At 42.3% G+C, this 23,634-nt stretch overlaps 1 protein-coding gene across 1 annotated transcript; it reads right to left on the bottom strand.

Moving 5' to 3' along the window:
- Positions 1-260: 260 nt before the first annotated feature.
- PGK1 (phosphoglycerate kinase 1) lies at positions 261-20,473 on the bottom strand. The gene is made up of 11 exons (XM_065900811.1): positions 20,276-20,473; positions 14,002-14,052; positions 11,244-11,399; positions 10,987-11,131; positions 7,838-7,941; positions 7,077-7,196; positions 3,982-4,096; positions 3,550-3,729; positions 1,499-1,676; positions 1,122-1,220; positions 261-751 (listed from the first exon to the last, which is right to left on the bottom strand). The coding sequence occupies exons 1-11, from the start codon at positions 20,338-20,340 to the stop codon at positions 711-713; spliced, it is 1,254 nt and encodes a 417-aa protein (XP_065756883.1). The 5' UTR covers positions 20,341-20,473; the 3' UTR covers positions 261-710.
- Positions 20,474-23,634: the final 3,161 nt, after the last annotated feature.

The following is a 23,634-nucleotide window of genomic DNA, read 5'->3' as shown; positions in this document are numbered from 1 at the left end:
GACATAGCTCAGCTGTGAATAATATTTATAATCACAATGTAGACTCTATTGATCAAATCTAAAATTATGACAAAACTATACTGGGAGAATTAAGAAGGGGACATACATATGGAACAAAGGCTATAAAAGAGCTAAATCTTCCCATGTATGAAATCAAGAAGTTAACAGTTTAAGCATGTTACTTAGAAACATGGACGTAGATATCTGATCCCTTCCTCAAGATTCTGTTCTCACCCTAACAAAATATGACAGGAAAAAAATCCCAGTTTCAATGGATATTTTTATTATTTATTTAATAGATCACCAACTTCATCTCCCTCCTTACCGACAACTGGAATTTCATTTTGTTTCCATGCTGAGTGGTGAAACTATGACAAAGCTAATCAGAATAAGCTACTTCATAAAAAGAACTAAGCTAACACAGCTCACTTTCTTTTAACAGGCATAATACAAATATATGCACTCTAGAATGAACAACGGTTTAGTCTCTAAGAAATTCAAATGGGATCTTGAAGAATGTAGGCAAAGCCAGGGTGCAGTAAAGGTGAGCTGAGATGCCATACAACTGTTTAAGGGTTCCTGGTGCTACATCTCTTGGCCACTAGCCGAATCCTGACATAGAGGAAGATATTAGCTAATGCCAAGTGGAGATGCAGAAAGCACTAAGTTGACTTAGGGGCTATGCACAGGAACCAAAAGGCAGGAAAGTACTAAACACTGCTGAGAGCCTCCACCCCAGGAAGGACTTTACCTGTTTTTGAGAGAACACACACACACACAGTCAGCATTACTATAGGATCCACTAAGCCAGATCTGTCCCCTTCTATCCGCCCAATAACATATCAGCTCTTCTCTAGGGTATATGGCCAGGAGTTAGGTAACTTTTACATTTTGGGTCCCAGGTCTACTAGAGCATAACCTCTTTGAGAATAAGTCTTCCCATGTAGCCCTCCCCACCTCAAATGGAAGCCAGGAGCTTTATTTGAAACTCCTCCATTTGTACTGCCCAGCTAATGACTGCTAATGACACTATCTACCGTCTCCACTCCATTCTATTCACCTCTCACTGCATAAACCCCATCCTTCCCCCAAATAAGTCAGAAAACATTAAAGAACCTCACCTTCCAGGAGCTCTAAACTGGCACCACCTCCGGTGCTTACATGGCTGACTTTATCCTCTGTGTTCCATTTGGCACAGCAAGTAGCAGTGTCTCCACCACCTGTTGAATGAAAGCCAAGTAAAAAGGGGAAAGGAGAGAAAAGAAAAAAGATTGGCACCAAAACTATAAGGCAATGTGCTCTCGAGCCCAAAAGGTAGCCGATAACCCCCCAAGTCCATCTCATTTAGAGGTTCCTCCATGAATTATATACCCATTTAGCTCTCAAGATTCACCTGGCACCAAGGAACCTAGGAAAAGTTAACCATTTCTCCTCTACATTCCTCTGATCAGAATTCTGCCAGCTCACATTGGCAATAGCTTTGTACAGGACTCCTTACCTATGATGGTGATGCAGCCCCTGGAAGTGGCTTTCACCACCTCATCCATGAGGGCTTTAGTTCCTCGGGCAAAAGATTCCCATTCAAATACACCCACAGGTCCATTCCACACAATCTGCTTAGCCCGAGCAACAGCCTCAGCATACTTCTTGCTGCTCTCAGGACCACAGTCCAAGCCCTAAGGGGCAGAGTTAAAAGAGAGGATGAGCTACCAATAAAAGCTACTTAGAGGAGCAAATACCATACCTCCACCAAGACCAGAACTCAAGGCTGAACACCAGAGTGTCTTCTAGAACCAAAAGATACCTCTCATTCTTTAAAATTATAAACCTGTTCATATCCTTTATGGAAGATCAAGTCTAAGGGAAAACCAAAAGTTATTTGATAAAAACATTCTTAGCCACACTATTTTATGATTGTGTGTAACTAGATAAGTGGTTTTCAACTAGGGTCAATTCCGTCCCTCCCTAGGGAACATATGGCAATGTCTCAAGACATTTTTGATTGTCATGATTTGGAGATGGTAGGAGGTTGCTTCTGGCATCTAGTGGCCAAAGGTGCCTTAAACATCCTATAAGGCAACAACAGCCCTCCACAACTAAAACTACCCGAGATGTCAATAGTGCCGAGGTTGAAAAACACTAAACTAGATCAGTGGTTCTCAAATCTTGTTGTGCATCAGAATCACCAGGATGGCTTGTTCGAGCACAAATTTCTGGGCCTTACCCCCAGTTTCTGCTTCAGCAGGTCGGGGGGCAGGGGGCAAGAATCTGCATTTTTTAATGAGTTTCAAAATGATGCTGATGCTGCTGTTCTCTTTTTAATTTATTTTTGGCTGCTTTGGTTCTTCGTTGCTGCACGTGGGCTTTCTCTAGTTGCCACCAGTGGGGGCTACTTTTCGTTGCGGTGCGCAGGCTTTTCTCATTGCAGTGGCTTCTCTTGCTGTGGAGCACGGGCTCTAGGCTGGCGGGCTCAGTAGTTGTGGCTCCCAGGCTCTAGAACGCAGGCTCAGTAGTTGTGGTGCACAGGGTTAGTTGCTCCACAGCATGTGGAATCTTCCCGGACCAGGGATCGAACCCATGTCCCCTACACTGGCAGGCGGATTCTTAACCACTGTGCCAGCAGACAAGTCCGATGCTGCTGTTCTTGAGACTACACTTTGAGAAACACTGAACTAAATAAAACCCACATGCCTATCAAAAGGAAAGTGATGGGACTTCCCTGGTGGTCCAGTGGTAAAGAATCCGCCTTACAATACAGGGGATGCGGGTTCAATCCCTGGTCAGGGAACTAAGATCCACATGCCACGGGGCAACTAAGCCCATGTGCCACAACTACTGAGCTCGCACGCCTCAACTACAGCCTGCGTGCCGCAAACTACAGAGACCACACGCTCTGGAACCCACGTGCCACAACTACAGAGCCCACAAACCCTGGAGCCCAAGCACCACAACTAGAGAGAAGCCCACGTGCCGCCCGATGCAGCCAAAAATAAATTTAAAAAATAAATCTTAAAAGAAAAAAGAAATATGAAAGCTTAAATAATTCTAAAAAAAAAGGAAAGTGATAAGCAAACTAGTATGTCACCATTAACAATTTTGTACAGCTATTAGAATGATAAAATATGGAGAACATTACAATCAGCTAAATAAGTCTTTAATACACACATAAATTTTTCCCTGCTTGCAATAATTATACTTGTACTATCTTAATGTTTTCATATAAGAAAAATTTCTTATACAGGTTTCTAGGCAGCAACATAATCCAGAACAGCCCAAACCATGAAAGTACATAGCATCATCCCCAGCACACAGTCAAGTACTTAATAAACATTAAATAGATGAAGAAAGAAAAAACAGTTTTGCCCCCACATTACTAATGAAAAGTCTTAGCAGCAATCTGATACCACTGCTTTTCCCCATGGATTTTCCCCAAAGGAGGGTCTCACTCAACATTTGTAGCCCTTCTTTTAAAATTCCCATTGGTTGGTTGAGTGAATGATACCAAAATGTATTTGTTCACTCATACTACAAACCACCCAAGTGACTCACCATCCAGCCAGCAGGTATGCCAGAGGCCACAGTGGCTTGGCCAGTCTTGGCATTCTCATCAAACTTATCAGCAGTGACAAAGTCAACAGGCAAGGTAATCTTCACGCCATTCTTCTCAGCTTTGGATATCAGGTCTTTGACGATCTTGGATCCCTCTTCGTCAAACAGAGAAGTGCCAATCTACACAGGAAAGTCAAGATGATGAAGATCAGCCTCTATACTAAGAATGTGATTACCTCACAAAGCAGACAGGAACAAAATACAACACAATACAAAGGAATAATTCAAAGACGAAAGAAAAACAACTTGCAAAATAAATAAAAATGGGAGTTTTTAGGGCTCATGTCAGAAGCTAATTTCCTTTTTAAATTTACATAACCGGCTATTTCTCATGGAGAGCTATTTCACATCCACTTGGCATTGGTTTCCTACCTCCATGTTGTTGAGCACCTTAAGGAAGGTAAAGGCCATTCCACCACCAATAATCATTTCATTGACTTTGTCTAGCATATTACTGATCAGCTGGATCTTGTCTGCAACTTTAGCTCTGGAAGGGAAAGCAAGAATCATCACCCAAAGAACAAACAATGGACTAAGGAACTGATATTACATAAAGCCTGAGTTTTGATATTAAGAGACAGGAACAGAGAAATGTCCCACAGAGTGACAGAAGTATTGGCTAACTTTGCCCTACGTTTCTCCAACCCGAAAAGCCAATCCATTACTAATAAATCCTTTTAAGGTGTAGCTCTTGGCGAAGAAGGGCTTAGAAGACTTACAATCATCTAAAGAAATCACAAGTTCCAAATAGATCTATTTTGCCCCTTCTCTCCCCCCAAAAATCAAAGGGTCAAGATTGCTAATTGTACCTGAGAAAGATTGCTAATTGTGGAATCCCTGAGCTCCCTGAGAACTGTCCTAATCCTAGAGCAGGAACCAGATTATATACGAAATGAATATATACTGAGCAAAAATAGATATTCACACTCTTAGGTCCATGCTCAGCTGCTGGAACATTTGCTTTATGGCATTCGTTATTCTATTGGACCATTTGATTCAACACACTGATTGAGCACTTACTCTGTGACAAGGTTCTAGGTCTCTGAGAAACATCACTGGGCAAAAGAGAAGATCCCTACCCCTTTGGAGCTTATATTCTAGTAGAGGGAAATAAGATAATAAACACAGATGTACCTTTCACCTCCGAGAGAAAAAAATATCTAAACAAAAGAAAAACATTCACTTGAAGCACAACCTTTAAAATCCTTCACATAAGTAATAGCTTGCCTTCCACAGATATTCTTATATATCTAAATCCCACCTAAATGAACCAATCACCTTGGGCCTATCTACCTCTTCATTCAATAAACAAGATGATACCTACTCTGTGAGAGGCCCTATGCTAGGATTTGTGAAATGGAGGTTCAAAACAATAGCGATGTGGGAGAATGGATGGAAAGAGACTATAGATATCTCACTTGTAAAGACTGGTCACCACCAAGGGTAAGAATGGATTAACTGTTTTATATAGAAACAGACACACACAGAAAGAAAGAGAGAGACAGAGAAAGAGGGAGAAACGAGACTCAACGTCTTCTAAAGAATGTGGGATGTTCTACAGATCAAATGCCCTGCTTCTTCAACAAATCAATGGAATGAAAATAATAATGAAGAGGGAACTATTATAGAATAAAATATACCTAACAAGCAAATTCAATGCATGGACTTCATCTGGATCCTTATTCAAACAAACTGACTGTAAAAAGGCATTTCTGAAATGATGGAGAATTTCTGAATACAGACTGGGTATTAGATGACAGTAATAAAATTGTTAAATTTTGTTAGGTATAACACACGGTGGTTATTTAAAAGAAATCTCATCAGTTATGAGATGCATACAGAAGTATGAGAAATGAAATTATATGATGCCTAAGGCTTGCTTTCAAATACTCCTGACAAAAAAAAGGATTAGAGGACAGATGAAACAGGATTGGCAAAAATGCCAATAATTATTACAGCAGGGTGAGAGGTACCTGGGGGTTTATTATACTATTCTTTCAACTTCTGTAATGTTTGAGCGTTTCCATAATAATGGGGTTTTCTCTGCACCGTGCGGCTTGTGGGTTCTTAGTTCCCCAACCAGGGATTGAACCAGGGCCCTCGGCAGTGAAAGCACTGAGTCCTAACCACTGGACCACCAGGGAATTCCCAACACAACGTTTTTTAATAAAATGTAAAATCTTCCCCTAAATTGTTAATGTTCTAAGGAGACTACATTGCAAGAAAGGTGGCAAAAAAAACCCTCCACGTCAACTTCCCCAAAATAGCTATTTTAGGCAGAGTCCAAAACCTAATCATAACCCCTAGGTGGCACTCACTTCCATATTCCAGATCTACGGAAGGTTGGAGAACAAAGCCCAACTCCTAATCTCCAGAGAAGCAAAGATCAGAGTCTGACCTTTATAAACCAGTGCACAAGAGGGGCAATGATTCCAGGACACAGATAACAACCTATACCCACCTTAACTATTTTTAGGACCCTGAAACTGGGCTCATGAACCTGGAGAGCAACTACGCTATCTGAAATTGACACCCAACTCGAGTCAGCATTCATAGGGAAATGCTGAGTGTGTTCATTCCCGTGGAAAAAAAAAAAAGCCCCGCTCGTAAGAGGGTCAGGAGCATCTAGCCATAAAGAGGCTGCCATCTAGATAGCCATGCCAAGTGACAAGATCTTATCCAAGCAGTCCCAGGTCTCTGTCACCTAAAATGTATCCTCCTAGCCTCCTGAGTTGCACTTCTGAAATTCGTATTTTTAACTAAGCCAGTAGAATATCACTATTCACAGGGTACCTTTCCCCACAGGAGAAAATATAAAAAGGTATGTGAGCTGGAGAAATGAGTTCCAAATGATATATTAAACACATATGAGGAGGTTTTCATATCTGAGAGGCTGAAGTGCTTCAAAAATCGTTAGATGAGCAATGGTGGATCTTTCCGATTCTTCCCTCCAGAGCCATTTTCTATCCTTTCCAGCCCTGTTCTCTGTCCCAGGAGGCTGACCTGAGTGGACTGCATCAAGGAGTTCCCTTGCCCTCTGACATCCAGCTAGGTTGCAGCCCATTGTGGGTAGGAGGGGGTACATCAGCAGGACATTAAAAGGAGATCAGAGTATCTATTTCCCTGGCTCCTTCCCTGCTAGATGACTATCCCTACATCCCTTGACCAAAGGCTACGGTTTCTATCAGAGAGACCTCTCCACGCAACCACTGTCTCTGGATTTTGGTAACCATCCCTTTCCTTTTTCCCTTCAGGCCTAGGGATGGTGATGACTGTTGCCCCAGTTTACTGTACTGTCCCTTCTGGGTTTCCCTAAACCCTACCCACACCTTTTTAGACAGTCCCTTTATTAAATTCTCCTCAGTCACCCAGTTTGATTGTGCTATCTGACAATAAACCACCCAAGTTATGGCCTACTACCAGGCAAAAACACTACTTAAAGCATGATCTTGAAGAGTTCTCCATACCCGCCCAGGATGGCCAGGAAGGGTCGCTCTGGGCTCTCCAAGGCCTTGGCAAAGTAGTTCAGCTCCTTCTTCATCAAAAATCCTCCAGCCTTCTCTGGCAGATTTACTCCCACCATGGAGCTAGAAATGAACGAGACATTCAAATGTTAGGTCAATCCCTAGCAATTCTCCCAATTCTAGAGGCCATCTCCTTATCACTGAAAATACTTTCACTTTTGAGATGCCAGGCCACCACGGTTGTCATGCCCAAACTGCAACAAAACACTTAGGTACAAGATAAGATTTTTGACTAATAATGCAGGGTCAAGGGGAACAAGTGAAAAGCAATGACCTAAGGTAGAATTTAAGATACCCAATTAATAGTCTTCAGGCCAAGGGTTTAATCACAATAAATAATCAGCCAGGTGATGACAACAGGAAAGGATTCCTCAGTTTGCTTCCTACTGACAGCCTAAGATTCCACTCCCACAGCATTCACAAAGGGAGAGCTCTCCACAAAATATCCCAAAGTGAGACAGAGGAACATCTTCCTGAAGCTCAACAAAAAGCTCCACAATTCTCAACATTTGCTTTTATTTCCTCTTTAGATCGGAGATACTCAACAAGAACCTCAGTGTAATTTGTAGCTCCAATTAGAGATAGAAGCCAAAAAGATCATAATATAATACAGAAATATCCAAAAGCAAACCAGAGCTTGGGCTGCTCAAGTAAACAGAGAAATAATGCTCCCAGTTTGACAATGAGCAAAAAACTTTTAGTACCTGTGGGCTCGGTGAGCAGTGCCAAAAGCATCATTGACATAGACATCCCCTAGCTTAGAAAGCGAAGCTCGAAAGGCTTCTATTTTGGCTGGCTCAGCTTTAACCTGCAGAGAAAAACAAAAAAAAAAAAAAAAAGGAAAAACAACAACACAGGAAATGTTGATGGCTCCAAAGACAACTGTAAAAGCATTTCATACCAAGAGTCCTCTTCAACACCTCTAAAGACCCTGAGTTGGTAGGATAGCAGTTTTTAAAACTAGCAACAGGATCTGTTCTTTCTTCCTAATATTCCAGGTCTTTGGGTCATTTCTGCATGTTTCTGCTCTCCTCCACCTTCCCTCAAATTGCAAGCCTAAGATTCCTGAACCACAGCTTAACCCCTAATCACATCCCACTGGCCTCTTTCCAGCTCCTAGGACAAGACTCAAATTATCCTTCTCTCTCCTTATCTTGACTCATTTCCTCATTCTAACATATTCTCCTTGTAAAATTTAGGATTATACTTGAGTCAAGCTGCTGGCTACCAAGACCTTTCTGCAAAGGGAAAAAGGCCCTCATACATATTCCTCATCAAAGCAACAAGGGCAGGCTGGAACAGAGAAGGCAGATGGAAACATGACAACAGAAAAGGACCTCAGAAACATTTTATATAATAGCAAAAGGAGGTAATTCATATAGCCTTCCCTGGAAGTTAGGGATCTGATAAAACAATACACTTCTACAAAAAAGAAAGAGGAACAAAAACTAGAAGTAAAACATAGGGCTTTGAATGTCAGCTCACTATCCAGGGATAATACCCACCATGCTCCCATAGGGGAAAGAAAGCAGGGCAGCAGGATGAACAGAGTCTCCAGTAGGAATTAAAGTGAAGATGCACAGGAAGCCAGATAAGAGGGACATGGCAGGGAAGAGCACAAAACAGATGTTTGTTTCAGTCACTGTCCACTCCCATTCTCCCATGTACTGAGAAGAAGGAGGCTGCCACAGATAACAGGTGCTTTCCTCTAATGAACCAAAGAATGCAGGGGCACTAATGCTAAAACTGAAGACTGTAGAGCCCCCATAATCTCTTTACAATGGAATATAATCTGCCACTGGTGACTGCAAGATGATGTGTGTAGTAATGAAAACACTGCCCAAATGGCAGGAGACCTGGGTTCTAGGACCAGGTCTGACGCTAATTTACTGTGTAACCTTTGTCAAGTTGTTCTCTGCCCCTGAAATCTTCCCATCTATTAAAAAGGGAAGATAACCCCTCTATTTAAGAAGAATTGTTTGAGGAAAAATGAGACAAACTGAAAGCTCTTCATGGAAAAGGTACTATAGAAATTAATAGTAATAAGAACCCATTTCTCATTTTTGATCTGCCAATAACTAGAAGGAAGAGAATGCTCCTAAAAAACCAATGCAGGCACACTGGATAAAGGAAAAATTTCATGCCCTCGCTTTGTTTTTATCCACTTTGAACTTATGGCTGGCTCCTGAAATTTCAAGCATGAAAAGCCATTGGACACTAAATGTAAACTAACTAAAAAAGACATAGACTAGCATAGTTGGTTCATCACTTCCTGAATAAAAGGTTTTGCCTCAATTTGCCAGTTGCCTCCTGCCATTTCTAAGCCCAAGCGTATAGCTGGTTGAGTTTCAGTCTAAAAGGGCACCAAATTTTAGGTCAGCATTTGACTCATACTACTCTAGCAAGACCATGCCAAAGGCAAGATAAGGCAAGACCAGAGCCTGCAGTGCTAAGAAAAGAAAGCAGGCACTGCTTGAAAGCAGGCACTGCAATGACCTTAAGAAATGTCAGAAGTACAACAGGAGCTTGAGATGCTAGCCTCAGAGCATCTTGTTCCACAAGATACTAAAGACCTTAAGAGTAGAAAGTACTTAAAGGGTGCTTTCAGCTTCCCTTCTACCAATAGGCAAATTCTAAATCATCCTCAAAGAGCCAGCTTTATCATTTAATATTTGAATTCTGGTTGTCGTTCACAGTAATCTATTTTGTGGGTTATCTATGGTTGCCTTTTTAAAAAATTTTTTGGTTTTTTCCCTATGGTTGCTTTTGCACAACAATGTCAGAGCTGAATAGTTCCAACAGAGACCGTATAAGGTTGTGGCTGACCGTATGGTCCACAAAGCCTAAAATATTTATTGTCTGGCCCTTTACAGAAAGTTTGCTGATCTAATGGACTGAGCTCTATATAAGGCCCAGCAACAGTACCACTACCTCTAACTTTAATCAAATGACTGCCTTTCTGAGACCTAGGTTTTTTTTGAAAATATGATGATATCTGTACTTCCTTAAGAAGAAATTCAAAGAAATATGCTTTACACTTCTTAAGAAAAATGTCTTAAACCCAAGGCAGTATCATCATGACCATCATTTACCCAACTACAATCAAATGTCCCAAATAGTCCCTTTCCACTTGACTTAGGAAAGTACTTTTTCTGCTCACATGATTCTTTTATAAGAAAATCCCAATGATATCAAATTTAATTTAGTGTGTTAAAAGTATCAAGCTCAAGCTTTAAGTTAATTCCCCTTCTAAATAAAAATACAGATTGTCTTTCCATAACACACCAGGGCCTGTTGCTTAGAAAAACAGTTCCAGCCTTGACAAACAAAAAATCTAAAACTGGCTCTCCTGGAGGAACACCTGGTGTATCATGGATACTCACCCCCATGCCCCCAGCCAACAACCACCTGTGAATGTCTGCTCTCAGCACTTGGCAATCACAGCCTCCCACTTTGATAGGATATTATCACATACTATTAGAAAAAACAATCTTCATGTATCACAGGCCAGGTGTGTAACAAAGGGACAATTAGAAGCAGCATGTTCACCAAATCCTCGTACACCCAAATGGTGTTCACGTATTTTTCCAATGTATTTCAAAACCACTTGAGCATCATGAGGAGGGCTTCTGGGATGCTGACAATATCCTATTCTCTGACCTAGGTGGTGGTTACACAGGTGTGCTTACTTTGTGATAATTCATCAAGCTGTGCATTTGTGCATTTTTAATCTTATGCTGTACTTCAATAAAAAGCTGTCAAAATAAACATGAGTTTCCTCTACTCTTCAATCACAGTCTCTTATACACTCAGCCTTCCTCACCCTCACTAATGTCAAAATCACAGGTCCTACCTTGTTCCCAGAAGCATCTTTTCCCTTCCCTTCTTCCTCCACATGAAAGCGAAGGTTCTCCAGCAGGATGACAGACCCAGCAGCTGGGTCAGCACAAGCTTTCTCCACTTCTGGGCCCACGCAGTCCTTCAAGAACAAAACATCCCTGGGGAGAGCACAACATGGAAAACACTTGAGCAGTCAGAAAGTTAAGAACCAATAACAACATGCTTGACAACATCTGTCACAGTCCACCAGCACCAGAGCCTGAAACGTACTTGCCCAGCAGAGATTTGAGTTCTACAGCAACTGGCTGCAAGGAGTACTTGTCAGGCATGGGGACACCATCAGGCCGGCCCAGGTGGCTCATAAGAACAACTGACTTGGCTCCATTGTCCAAGCAGAATTTGATGCTTGGAACGGCAGCCTTGATCCTGCAACCAAAAAGAGACAACAGGTAGAGTAAGGTTACTCCTAAGAATTAGTGGTAACTATTCTATTCATGGCCTCATAAAACATAAAGCCCCCTTTCTTCTCCAAATTCCTTCAAATCTACTGTCAACAACTCAGCGATGGTCCTCAGGTCCATGTGCAGAGGAAGAAGTTAATTAGGATGTCAACCCTCCCCCTAGGATTATACAGTCTCATCATGTTTTGCCCCTTGTGCAGAAAAGAGTTAATATAGCAGGACTGAAGCTGTTATCTTCAGAAGGACCTGCTGGCAAGGTTGGCCCTTGGCTGCTATCTGGGAACTTGGCTTTTGAAGTGGTCCCTCAGTTCTCTGACAAGGGCTGCTCACAGTTCCTAGACTGTCTGTACAAACAAGGTGATTTACGCTCAACACTTGCTCCCCTCTAGGAGGAATTTTGGTAGTTGCTGGGCAGAGGGTGCCTATGTGATCAGCTGCCAGTAAAAATCTTGGGAGCTGAGTCTCTAAAGGGCTTCTCTGGACAGAAACATTGCACACAATTATTGCATTTTTCACTACTGGAGAAAGGAGCACGCTTGGTGTGTCCCATCATAAGAGGGAGAAAGCATGGAAGCCCATGCATGGATTTCTCCAAATTCTGCCTGTGTCTTTTCCCCTTGCTGATACTGTCATGCATCCTTTCACTGTAATAAACTTTAGCAGTGAGAACTATATGCTGAGTCCTGTGAGTCCTTCCAGTGAATCACCAAATATGTGGGTGGTCTTAGGGACCCCTGAAACATCCTAAGTGTTTGACTGTGGAAGAAATATAAAATTCCCAAATCTTGAAACCATTACAAGAAATTTGGGGAAAACTGAAAAACATGTAACTTTTCTGCACCCGTTACAGATCCTAAGTCACTTTTTTATGTAGGTAAAAATAAATACATTATATAGAATGTGGTTTACATAATGCATTGCATTTACTAAATTATAGTTTAACCTAACATTTATTAAACCTCCTTTAAACACTTCAAATTTTTGTTACAAACTCAATACTAACTTTCCATTCTTGGCAGTCTTTAAGAAATTAAAATCGATAACAAAGAAAATCATTTATTTATTCAAAAAATATTTATTGAATGCTTCTTTGGTGGCAGCTACTATATCAGATTCTGAGAATACAATAGTAAATAAAATAGTCTCTGTTCTCATAGAAGTGGTAAGAACTATGGAGAAAATAAAGCAAGGTAGGGGGACAAGAATGACTGGAGAATAGTGGTGAAGAGGATTTTAGAGAGGGTGGCCAGGGAAAGTCTCTCTGATAAGGTGACATTTCAGCAGAGAATGGAATAATAAAAAGCCAAGTTATGTTTCTAAAATATCTTATGCTACTTGGCAGATATAAAAACTCATTTATACCAAATAAAGAAGAAACCTTCATCAGGTACAACGTTTGCCCAATGAAATCAAATTAATCTTCAGGGCTATCCATTACTGGCCAAGTCCTATTATTTCTAATGCTTCATTTTGTTAATCAACTCCATGGAGTTCTGAAAATGAAAAGATCTACTCAGACCTGTTTCTCTGTTTTTTACTTATAAAATACCTTGATAGGCATATTTCCAATCTTTTATGTGTGCTACAGAAAATAATGAAAGTCAAGAAGGGTCAGAGGTGCCTTGTACAAAGACCTTCCACTATGGTGCAGCAGGGATGTGCTTGGCAAAATGCCAAGCTCTATTCTGGGGCCAATATCTGAAAGTGTTCTGAGTCTATACTTGCACTGTACAATATGGTAGCCATTAGCCACAGGTATCTCCTGAATACTAGAAATGTGGCTAGTCCAGATTGGTATGTGCTGGATCTCAAATAATACCAAAAAAGTTAAATGTTCCTTTGATTAATTTTTAATTGATTACATACTGAAATGATTATTTGGGGCTTACTGGATTAAATAAAATGTATTATTACGTTCACCTGTTTCTTTTTACTTTTTTAATGTGGCCACTAGAAAATCTTAAATTACATGTGGCTCATATTATATTTTTATTAGACACTGCTGGTCTATACCATTGGAACGTACCTTTCCAGCTCAAACCTTTCATTTAAAATTTAAAATAAAACCTTCTTTTACAATCTAGTCAAAAGCAAGAGCAGTACTATCACTTAAAATTTCTGCTTCTGAATCTAGGAGCCAAGACATTTGGAGCAGCCTAAACTGACTGAAAATATTACTTCTGTAGTCTTTTCCCTTAAATCAAAATTCTCAAAAACTGATTTTATCAGGGCCAGCTAGAATAGAGGCTTGTAAAACTACATGCACAGTTCTTCATTTTGCAAGGGAAGCCAAGTAACCGTAAACCTTTATATTCTTTAAAAATGCATAACACCAAATTCTTCAAATTTAAAAAAAATGGGAGGAGAAAAAAATCGCTTTCTTAAAATGATTTTTTTCAATTTCTAAATTCTCATAAGAAGGCAAACCAGATGGTGGGTTGTTGAAAGCCAAGATCACATGGCTTAAGTTATCATAGTTCTACAATAAGGAAGTGAAACCATTTCATCCCATATACTCAGACCCAGGTACATCGTAAACCTAGCTCAAGGATTAGCAGGGACATTACCTCTGGTTGTTTGTTATCTGGTTGTTCTTCATAGGAACATTGAAGTCCACTCTGAAAAAGAAACAAAGTGTTGGGTTCAGAGCCATGATCAATTTTCCATTCCCCCAAAGATTAGGAGAGGGACTTTTAGTGAACCAGTTAAATAAGTTGAAGTTCAAAAGTCACCTTAAAAATAATCAGCAGTATCAGAAGATGGTGATTAGCCATGGGGACGAGGGTAGGAGTAGTGACTGGGATAGGACACCAGAGGGAGCTTCAGGGGTTCTGGTAATGTTCTCTTTCTTGACCTGGGTGACAAATGTGCTCCTTTAGTGATCGCTCTTTGAAGCTTATGATTTGTGCCCTTTTAGGTACATATCTCATACTTTTTAAAAGAGAAATTTTAAAAAATAAAAAACAACTTAAATCACAGGAACTAGCCCTGAAGACCAGGGAAGCTAAAGCCAGTACCATCTAAAAAGATTTCTATGTGGGCCCAGCATGATAGTATCTAATAACAGTGGCAGCTGGAGGAGTGAAGGGTTATAGGGAACACGTCTGGATTTTGATTCCTTTGATAGTATTTCTGGGTTCTAAGGAAGCAAACATTATTCAAAAGAAAAAAATTAATTGGAACAATAAAACATGTCAAGAGAATATCATTCTTTTGGGAGAAAGGCTGGGACCTCGGGACTAGAAAGAAACCCAGTATCCAAGACCAAGTTCAAACAGTATCCTTCAAGCAAAACACAGACAATAACAAAAAGACAGCCTCTTTCTAAAAGCCTGAGAGGACACTTTGCTGTACACCTGAAACTAACACAACATTGTAAATCAACTATACTTCAATAATTTTTTTTTAATTAAAGAAAATAAAAGCCTTAGAGGAGAGGATGGAACATGTGACCCTGCCCACCTGACAAACTGGCAATTAGAAAAGAAGTGATCCAGATAACACAAGCAGGAAATTCCCTGGCAATCCAGTGGTTAGGATCCACTGGTTAGGACTGCTGGGGGCCAGGTTCAGTCCCTGGTCGGGATCCCACAAGCCACATGGCACAGCACACGGCCGGGGGGTGGGGGGTGGGGGGGAGTTGGGGGTGTGGGTAGCAATTTACTGCAGTCTCCTTTCTTACCCAACAGATTGCTGCTTTACCATTTTTAAGAACTGATCATTCCTTCCCCCTTCTTGCTAACTCCTTAGAACCTCGGGCTACTTCAATCTGACTGAAAACAACGATGTGTGATAGCTATCTGTAAGGTCTAAGTTTTGCCTGCCAAGATCCTTTTTAAGTGATTTTTTTTCTCATCTCTAGAATGGGGATGATACTACTATCTACTTCACAGTTATTGTGAGAATTAAATGAGTTACCGATTTGGAAAGTGCTTTGGAGAGTAACTGATACACAGTAAGTGCCATAAAAGTGGTAGCTATTGGGCTTCTCTGGTGGCACAGTGGTTGAGAGTCTGCCTGCCGATGAGGGGGACATGGGTTCGTGCCCCGGTCCGGGAGGATCCCACATGCCACGGAGCGGCTGGGCCCATGAACCATGGCCGCTGAGCCTGCGCGTCCAGAGCCTGTGCTCTGCAACGGAAGAGGCCACAGCAGTGAGAGGCCCGCGTACCGCAAAAAAAAAAAAAAAAAAAAAAAGTGGTAGCTATTATTATACATGCTAAGGCTTCTCCAAAACGTGATTCTGTGATCTAAAAGGCAGATCAACCATTACTAAAAACAGCTAGCAACACGCACTAAGGGACTACTGTGAAGGTATGACCTAGTCAAAAAGACTGCTGCCATGTTTGACCACAAAGCTCCATCACTAGGCCTTCCTCTCTAAGGCTGAGGCTTGGCAGACAATTACAAAATCCTAGATCTACTAAGAAGACCACCAATTTCCTATGTCCCCTAGGTCTGTAGTCTAGTTCACTGAAGAACAGCTTTTCCAAAGGTGAGTTGAAGGACTAATTCTATATTCAAACATTTTAATTAAAATCTTAAAAAAATAAAGGCAGTATGCCTCTAAAGAAAGAAATACAGTCTACTTAATTTCAGGCTACTCGATTCTGATTCTAAGCATCTTCTTTAAATATCCTGAACGAGGCCCCTGCCAGCCTTAAAGTGCATTCCAAAGAGGACAGAGTATCCCATTACCAAGAGTCATTTTCTCCCACCCCCTGCAGCCTCCCAGAAGGCCCACATTCAAAAGGGCTACGGGACTTCCCTGGTGGTCCAGTGGCTAAGACTCCGCACTCCCAATGCAGGGGGCTAGGGTTCATCCCTGGTCAGGGAACTAGATCCCACATGCTGCAACTAAGAGTTCGCATGCCGCAACTAAGACCGGGCACAGCCAAATAAATACATAAACAAAAGGGCTAATGGCAAGGGGCTGAGCATAAGCCACCCTTGCAGTGCTGCTCCCTACCCCCAAGCCCTGACAGAGAAGTTCTTTGGAAACATTCAAGAATCTCTCTCATCTATCCACGCTGCCATGGCATAGCTTACTGATGAGAATTGGACTTGTACTCTCTTCTCATTGTTTGTGGAATATCTTCCCTCATCATCCCTAGACTCTCAACAACAGGTCTGCTTTTAGCTTCTCCTGTCTAAGGACTCCACCACTGAAACTGCTCTGACCTACACATTCCACTTGTTCTGTGTAAAATCTGCACCCCTTCCTTTTCCACTTCCCTTAAACAATCCCGAGCTTAGCCTCAGGCACAAAGTCAGATATCACTACACACCAATCATAATGGCTGAAATTTAAAAAATGACATCAAACGCTAGTGAGGATGCAGAGCCATTGAGCACTCATATACTGCCAGTAGGAATGTAAAATGATGTGGCTGCTTTGGAAAACAGTCTGGGAATTCCTCAAAAGTCTAAGCATATGACCCAGCAATTCCACTCCTAGATGTTTACCCAAAAGAAATGACAGCATATGTCCATACCAAGACTAGTGCACAAATGTTCAATATTCACAGAAGCTTTATTTGAAATAACCCCAAACTGGAAACAACCCAGATGTCCTTCAAACTGTGGACCATCCATACGACAGACTACTACTCAGCGATACAAGGAATGAACTATTGATACATGCAACAACATGGATAAATCTCGAGGGCATTATGCTGGGTGAAAAAATGCCATCCCAAAGGGTTATATACTGTGATTCCACTTATATAACATTTTTGAAATAACAAAATTTTACAAATGGAGGAGAGATTAGTAGTTACCAGGGGTTTAGGAATGCAAGGAGAGGGGCCACGACTCTAAAGGAGTAGCATGAGGGAGATCTTGGCAGTGCTCAAACAAAACTAGTTTTGTATCTTGATTGTGGTGGGAGTTACACAAATCTACACATGTGATAAAACAGCAAAGAATTATATACTTTATTCCAATGTCAACTTCCTTCCTACTCTTGATATTGTACTATAATTATGTAAGATGTATCCAATGAGGGAAACTGGGTGAACACAGGACCTCTCTATACTATCTTTGCAACCTCCTGTAAATGTACATAATTATTTCAAAATGAATCTTAAAAATATTAATTTAGTTGTAATAAAGATATCAAGACTCTATCACCTGAAATCGCAGGAGTCCAGGCCCAGTTCCATTAAAAGCTCTCAGAGGAACCATTCCCACCCTCGCTTTACTGCCCCTGACTAGAAAATTGGGGTATTACGGCTCCCTTAGAGACTTTTTTTTCCTCCCCTGCTCTCAGTTCTTCCTCCCTGTTTCTTCTTCCACTACACCAAGGCTGTTGCTTAACAAGTTACAACAGGTTAGGGAAAAAACAGTGAGGTTTAAAAAAATAGGGGGAGGGAGAGAGGTGGGGGAGAGCAAGCAAAAGGGAAGCGCTTCACAAGTCGGCAAAGGAATAAGACTGGCAACCTATGAGAAGAAAAAAGGAAATGACATTGCAAAATTAAACAGGAAATTTACTCAAAGGGCTATAAAGTCAAATGGAGTCCTAAAAAACTGAGGTAGAACCTGGTAATTAGCCAGAGATTTCTGGCTATCTGAAGTTCCCTCAACAAATCAGTCAATTTCCCTTGGCATTCAAAGCAGGGGCCCGAAAACTCTACAAACATCACAGTTCCCTTTTGCAAGATAAAGAGAGGAGGCAAGTGAAGCAGCCACTACTCCAGAGGCCCCACTTCCGGAGCACTGCCAGCAAGCACCACATAAAGGCAACTGAGACAAAAAGAAATTTGAGCTGATGAGGCATGGCTGCCTCTGTTCTAGAGCTACATTAATAATCTGAGAAAAAAGCAACTTCCTGTTCTCAGGCCAAATAAGTTCTATCCAGATTACAGGGAAAAATTATTGACTGCAACCTTCAGCGGACAAAGGTCTATTTTAACCTGTCCCTATTCACTATGTCCAAGAATTTAGAGAATCTGGTTGGTAACCAAGGAGACCCAAATTCTAGTCCTGGCTCTACCACCAACTTGCTAGTTCAGTGACCTTGGACAGGTCATTTTCCATCAGCAAAACAGGACTAGTCAATCATTTCAAGGCTCAGGGTTAATCTGTGTTAAATGAAACTTTGAGCCCTTGGGCAGAAACATATTTCATATTAGGTCCATAGGGAGAAAAGATAAGCACCTCCTCTAGTCTCACTCCCAGCCAGCCCAGATAATTCCTCAAGCCAGTTTCCCTGGGAAGAGAGGAGATAAAGCCCAAGACTGCAATTGTAGGAAGGTAGCCAAGATGATGCCCCATCTCTTGTCTTTCAGCTGGTGCCTGCATCTGGAAAGGTCAGCCTTGAGCACAGTGGAGACGGGAGGAAATCACTAAAATCTAAGATCTAGTTGCATGCCAATGTCCACTTGTCCTGTTTTTCATAGGGTCTATCCACCTTCCTTAAGAGCATCTGAGGGGTAGATAGGGCCCTTATCTAATACTAGGATGGCTATGATTCCTACTTTGTCCAGATTGCAAAGGACTAGGTGATTTAGCAAAAGGGGGACACCAGGTGTTCTTCATGGCCATAAGGCATTGAGTTCTTCTAATTATTTCCATAGCAGGGCAGAGAAGGCCAATTGCAAACTAATAGTGGCCATAATGAAATAAGAGGGAAGGGGAGAGCTACATGAACTTTTAGGGTGTCCATACAGTTCACTAATTCACGGTGCCTACCTTCGTTTAAGCCTTAGGTAAAGGGAGATCCCCTACTGCTTTCTGCATCCATTAATATCCAAAAGTTGCCCTCTCTTGAACCAGCCCAAATTGGGAAAGGGGCTGGATCACATCATGCACATGCCTGCCCATCAATCAACCACTTCCCTAAAAGGACAAGACTACACAACGCTATCAGTTCAAGCCCTTATGGCCCCCACAAAAGCGCCACCCTTGGATCCTGTCAAGGTCAAGTCCATCACTTACATACCTAACTGAATTCCTGCACTTAGCTCCTGGCATGCACGAATGTACATGTTACGAAAAGGATAAATGTAAAAGCTCCACACATTATACTAGTTAACTATGGCAAACAAGGGAAAAGCCATGTTGGTAAGTGACCAGGAATCCACATGTTTGGAGTAAAAGACCCCAAAGCGCATGGGGAGCCTTCCCCACTTCTAATATCCTGCTTCTCTAGCCACCTGTGGGGGTGAGGTTAGAGAACAGCAAGAATGAGCAGCCACACCCTGCTCTAGCATTACCCAGTATGTGGCACAAACCTGGTGCAAAACCCATGGCCTGTAGTCCAAAGACACGTAGAGTGGCAGCAGCCTGTTACATAAGCCCTGCAGGGCCTCCTTCGGTGCGCCCACCCCACCTCTCCCTCCCACCCCCAACGCTTTAGTGGGTTCTACTCCTGAACAACGAAATCAACATTCTCTGGGAAAGATGTCCTTTTGTGCAGGGCCGTTTCTGATTTGTCTGGGACGGTCTACGGTGGTGGGGGAAGGGAAACTAACCAAATGGCCTTTCAAGGTCCCTTCCCTGGGGGTCTAGGCATCTGCAGGCTAAGCATCACATCCCACCTCGCTAACTGGGAACTGGAGGTGATAGAACTGCCTTTCAGAAATAAGAGAAGAGAGCAAAATGGATCCCTGCAATCTGAGCCCTTCCTGGGTGGATCCAACCCTGCAAAGGGCAACTTCGGCTCACTTTTTGGGTTGGGGAAAATGAGGTTAGAAACCGTTAAATCCGGGCAAAGCTTCAGCCACAGTGGTGGGCAGCCCAGTCCTGCAGGGCTAGGACCCATGGGGCCGAGACGAGAACTAAAGTTCACTTTGGGCAAGAGAGAAAGCAAGTCGGCCCCGGCCTAGTCCCGAGGATTACCTCATGATGACCCGCTTCCCCTTCACGTCCGTCTTGTCCAGAGTCAGCTTGTTAGAGAGCGACATCTTGGCAATTCAGCGGCAGCGAGAGACCTGGGGAAGACACTGTGCAGCGACAACGGCAGAGACTGCAACCGACTCGCGTTCGGAACGCGTGGAAAATGCCGAGCGCCTAGCGGGCTCGATCGCCCCGCCTCCCACCTCTCCCCGCCCCTTTCCGGCCGCCGCACCCAGCTCGCCGGCCACTCGGGCAGCTATAGGACGCGGCCCGAAGGCGCCTGCGCGCTGCTATTGCTCCAAGGCGCTGTCAGTCTGCGAGGGCGGTGGTGGGACGTGCTGCTGCCATCTGTCACGTCCGGCACGCAGCGAGCCGCTGAGAACCTTCGTGACCAGAGGCGGGCGGCGGTGCCGCCGGGCCGGCAGGTGGAGGAAAAGGGAGAGGTTGGCGCCGAGGGGTAGACGTGGAGAGTCTGAGGCCCAAGGCCGCAGTCTCGGTCCCTGCGGCCGCGCCCAGAGCAGCTGCAGCGCCACGCAAACCCACGACAGCCTGGGGAAAAGCGCCATCCCGCACGCACCCCATGGAATTGCCCGCAGCCATATCAGGATAGATGCAAATGGCAGCTCCTTTTGGAAAATTTCTGTTTTCCTGGCTCCCCCAAATGGAATTCTCCGTAAGACTGCTAAGGGGCCTTTAAGAATTGAGACCTCTCAGAAGTTGGGAAAGGCCCTGGTTCCCCCTGTCCCCCCCCCTCACCTTTTTTGTAATAAGTACAATGTAATTGTTTGGTTACGACATGAAGCTAATGGCAAACGCTTAGAGCATTTTTCATATATTAACTCACATTGCTCACAAAACTCGCAATCCTCATTTTACAGATGAATTAACTCATCTACAAAGAGGTTTAATGACTTGCTTAGGGTTTCAGATCTTGTAAATGGTGGATTCAAACCTAGGCAGTTAAGATGTAGAGTCCATACACTTACTTAACTATAGTATAGTACAGACAACCATTGCTCAGAACTAGGCACTCGGGTCCAACATGCTTACAGAGTTGGCTGGAATGAAGTAATTTGAGTCAGAAACAAAAATTTCCCACATGGCACTCAAGGTCCAGGTAAGATGTAGGAAATATTAATTCATAGTGCATTGGTATTGAGACACAAGTTCAAAGTTATGAGCTAAGCATTGGTGTCTTTTAATCCTGTCAGTGTATATTTGGGAAATCTCCATGGAGTTACTTCCAACTGAGTCTGCATTTGAGGCCCGGATGGGCCTTCTGGCCTCCCGGTGATCAGCTCTGCATATATTTAGCGCTTATTTCACTCCACCTGGGTTACTGTGGTAGTGGGAAGCAATTCCTTTTGGATAAGATAGACTAGCAACCAAGGTTGTCAGCAAAGAAAGCAAAACAAGCATACAATCTGACACACTGAATTTAATAATACTTCCCAATTATTGAGCGCTTGCTGTATGCCAGACACTGTGCTAAGGACTGAACATACATGACTCATTTACGACTCACAAAAGCTTTGAAGTAGGTACTCTTATTATCTCTATTTTACAGATGAGAACATGGAAGCTCAAAAATATCAGAAAACTTTATCTACTACAGATCTGAAGCAGCATCAGAGATGAAAAGTTCCTAAAATGGGAAAGCGCCTGAGACAATATAAAAAGTCCAGTGTTGCTGGAAAATAGAGTGGAAGGAAGAGAGTTCTAAAATTATACTGGTGAGGCAAGGTAAGGAGAGACCAGATCCTGTGGACTTACAACCATGATAAAGATGTGATTTTTATCCTAAGAGCTATGAGAAGCCATTTGTTGCAGTCACTGTTACCTTGTATTCATGATATATAAAGAACTCTCAAAACTCAATGGTAAGGAAACAAACTCAATTTTTAAAAAATGGTCACAGGACTTAGACACTTCCCTAAAGAGAATAGACAGGTGACAAATAAGCACATGATAAAATGTTTAATACCATTTGATATTAGGGAAATGCAAATTAAAACCACTATGAGGATGTATATGTATAACTGATTCACTTTGTTATAAAGCAGAAACTAACACACCATTGTAAAGCAATTATACTCCAATAAAGATGTTTAAAAAAATAAATAATAAATAAAAATTTAAAAAACCACTATGAGGGGCTTCCCTGGTAGCGCAGTGGTTAAGAATCCACCTGCCAATACAGCAGACACGGGTTCGAGCCCTGGTCGGGAAGATCCCACATGCCATGGAGCAACTAAGCCCATGTGCCACAACTACTAAGCCTGCACTCTAGAGCCCACATGCCACAACTACTGAGCCCGCACACTACAACTACTGAAGCCCGTGTGCCTAGAGCCCGTGCTCCACAAGACAAGCCACCGCAATGAGAAGCCCGTGCACCGCAATGAAGAGCAGCCCCCGCTCGCCGCAACTAGAAGAAAGTCCGTGCACAGCAACCAAGACCCAACGCGGCCAAAAATAAATAAATTAAATTAAATTAACATTTAAAAAAGAAACTCACAATGAGATGCAACTTTATATCAATTAAGATGGCTGAAATAAATATAAAAATAATAATACCAAGTGTTAACAAGGATGCAGAACTCTGCACTGGAACTCTCTTACATTGCTGATAGAAGTGCAAAATGGTACAGCCACTCTGGAAAACAGCTTGGCAGTTTCCTATAAAATTAAACCTATACCTAGCATATGACCCAGCAATTCCCCCACCCAGGTATTCACCCTAGAGAAATGAAGATTTATGTTCACACAAAAACCTGTACATACATATTTACAGCAGCACAATTCATAATTGCTCAGAATTGAAAACAATGCAGAAGTCCTTGAATGGATAAGCAAACTGAAGTATGTTCATACAATGAAATACTGCTCAGCAATACAAAGGAATGAACTATTAATACAAGCAACAACTTGCATGAACCTCAAGGGTATCATGCTGAATGAAATAAGGCACACTCATGAGCTTCATGGTGTATAAGATTCCAAATGTATGACAGTCTGGAAAAGGCAAAGCTAGAGGCATGGAGATCAGATCATTGGTTGCCAAGGACTAGGAGCCGGTGGAATATGTGACTAGAAAGGAGATGCGTGAGGAAGATTTTTGTGGCAATTGAACTATTCTGTATTCTGAGTGTGATAGGGGTTGCATGAATCTATACCTGTATTAAAACTCATAGCACTGGCCCCCAAATAAAATAAATGGAAAAAAAGAAAAAGCTCTACAGGCCAATATTGCATAACTCAAACAGAACATCTACCAGCTAGATTCAGCCCATGAGCTATGAGGTTTTAACCTCTGCTCTTTAGTTTGTAGTACTCATATTAAAATAGAGCACCTCAAAATA

The sequence above is a fragment of the Phocoena phocoena genome, chromosome X (genome assembly GCF_963924675.1).
Source record: "Phocoena phocoena chromosome X, mPhoPho1.1, whole genome shotgun sequence".
In the NCBI taxonomy this organism is placed as follows: Eukaryota; Metazoa; Chordata; class Mammalia; order Artiodactyla; family Phocoenidae; genus Phocoena; species Phocoena phocoena.
Note: the sequence above shows the minus strand (reverse complement) of the source record. Positions and strands in the feature narration are given on the sequence as shown.

What these genes read in the sequence shown, in the direction of transcription:
- PGK1 (XM_065900811.1), bottom strand. Translation starts at nt 20,340, where the DNA reads ATGTCGCTCTCTAACAAGCTGACTCTGGACAAGACGGACGTGAAGGGG. An exon ending in CAGATAACAAACAACCAGAG is followed by an intron (nt 11,400 to 14,001) that starts GTAATGTCCCTG and finishes TTTTGGTTGCAG; the next exon opens with GATCAAGGCTGCCGTTCCAA. An exon ending in AGGTGCTCAACAACATGGAG is followed by an intron (nt 3,730 to 3,981) that starts GTAGGAAACCAA and finishes TTTCCTGTGTAG; the next exon opens with ATTGGCACTTCTCTGTTTGA.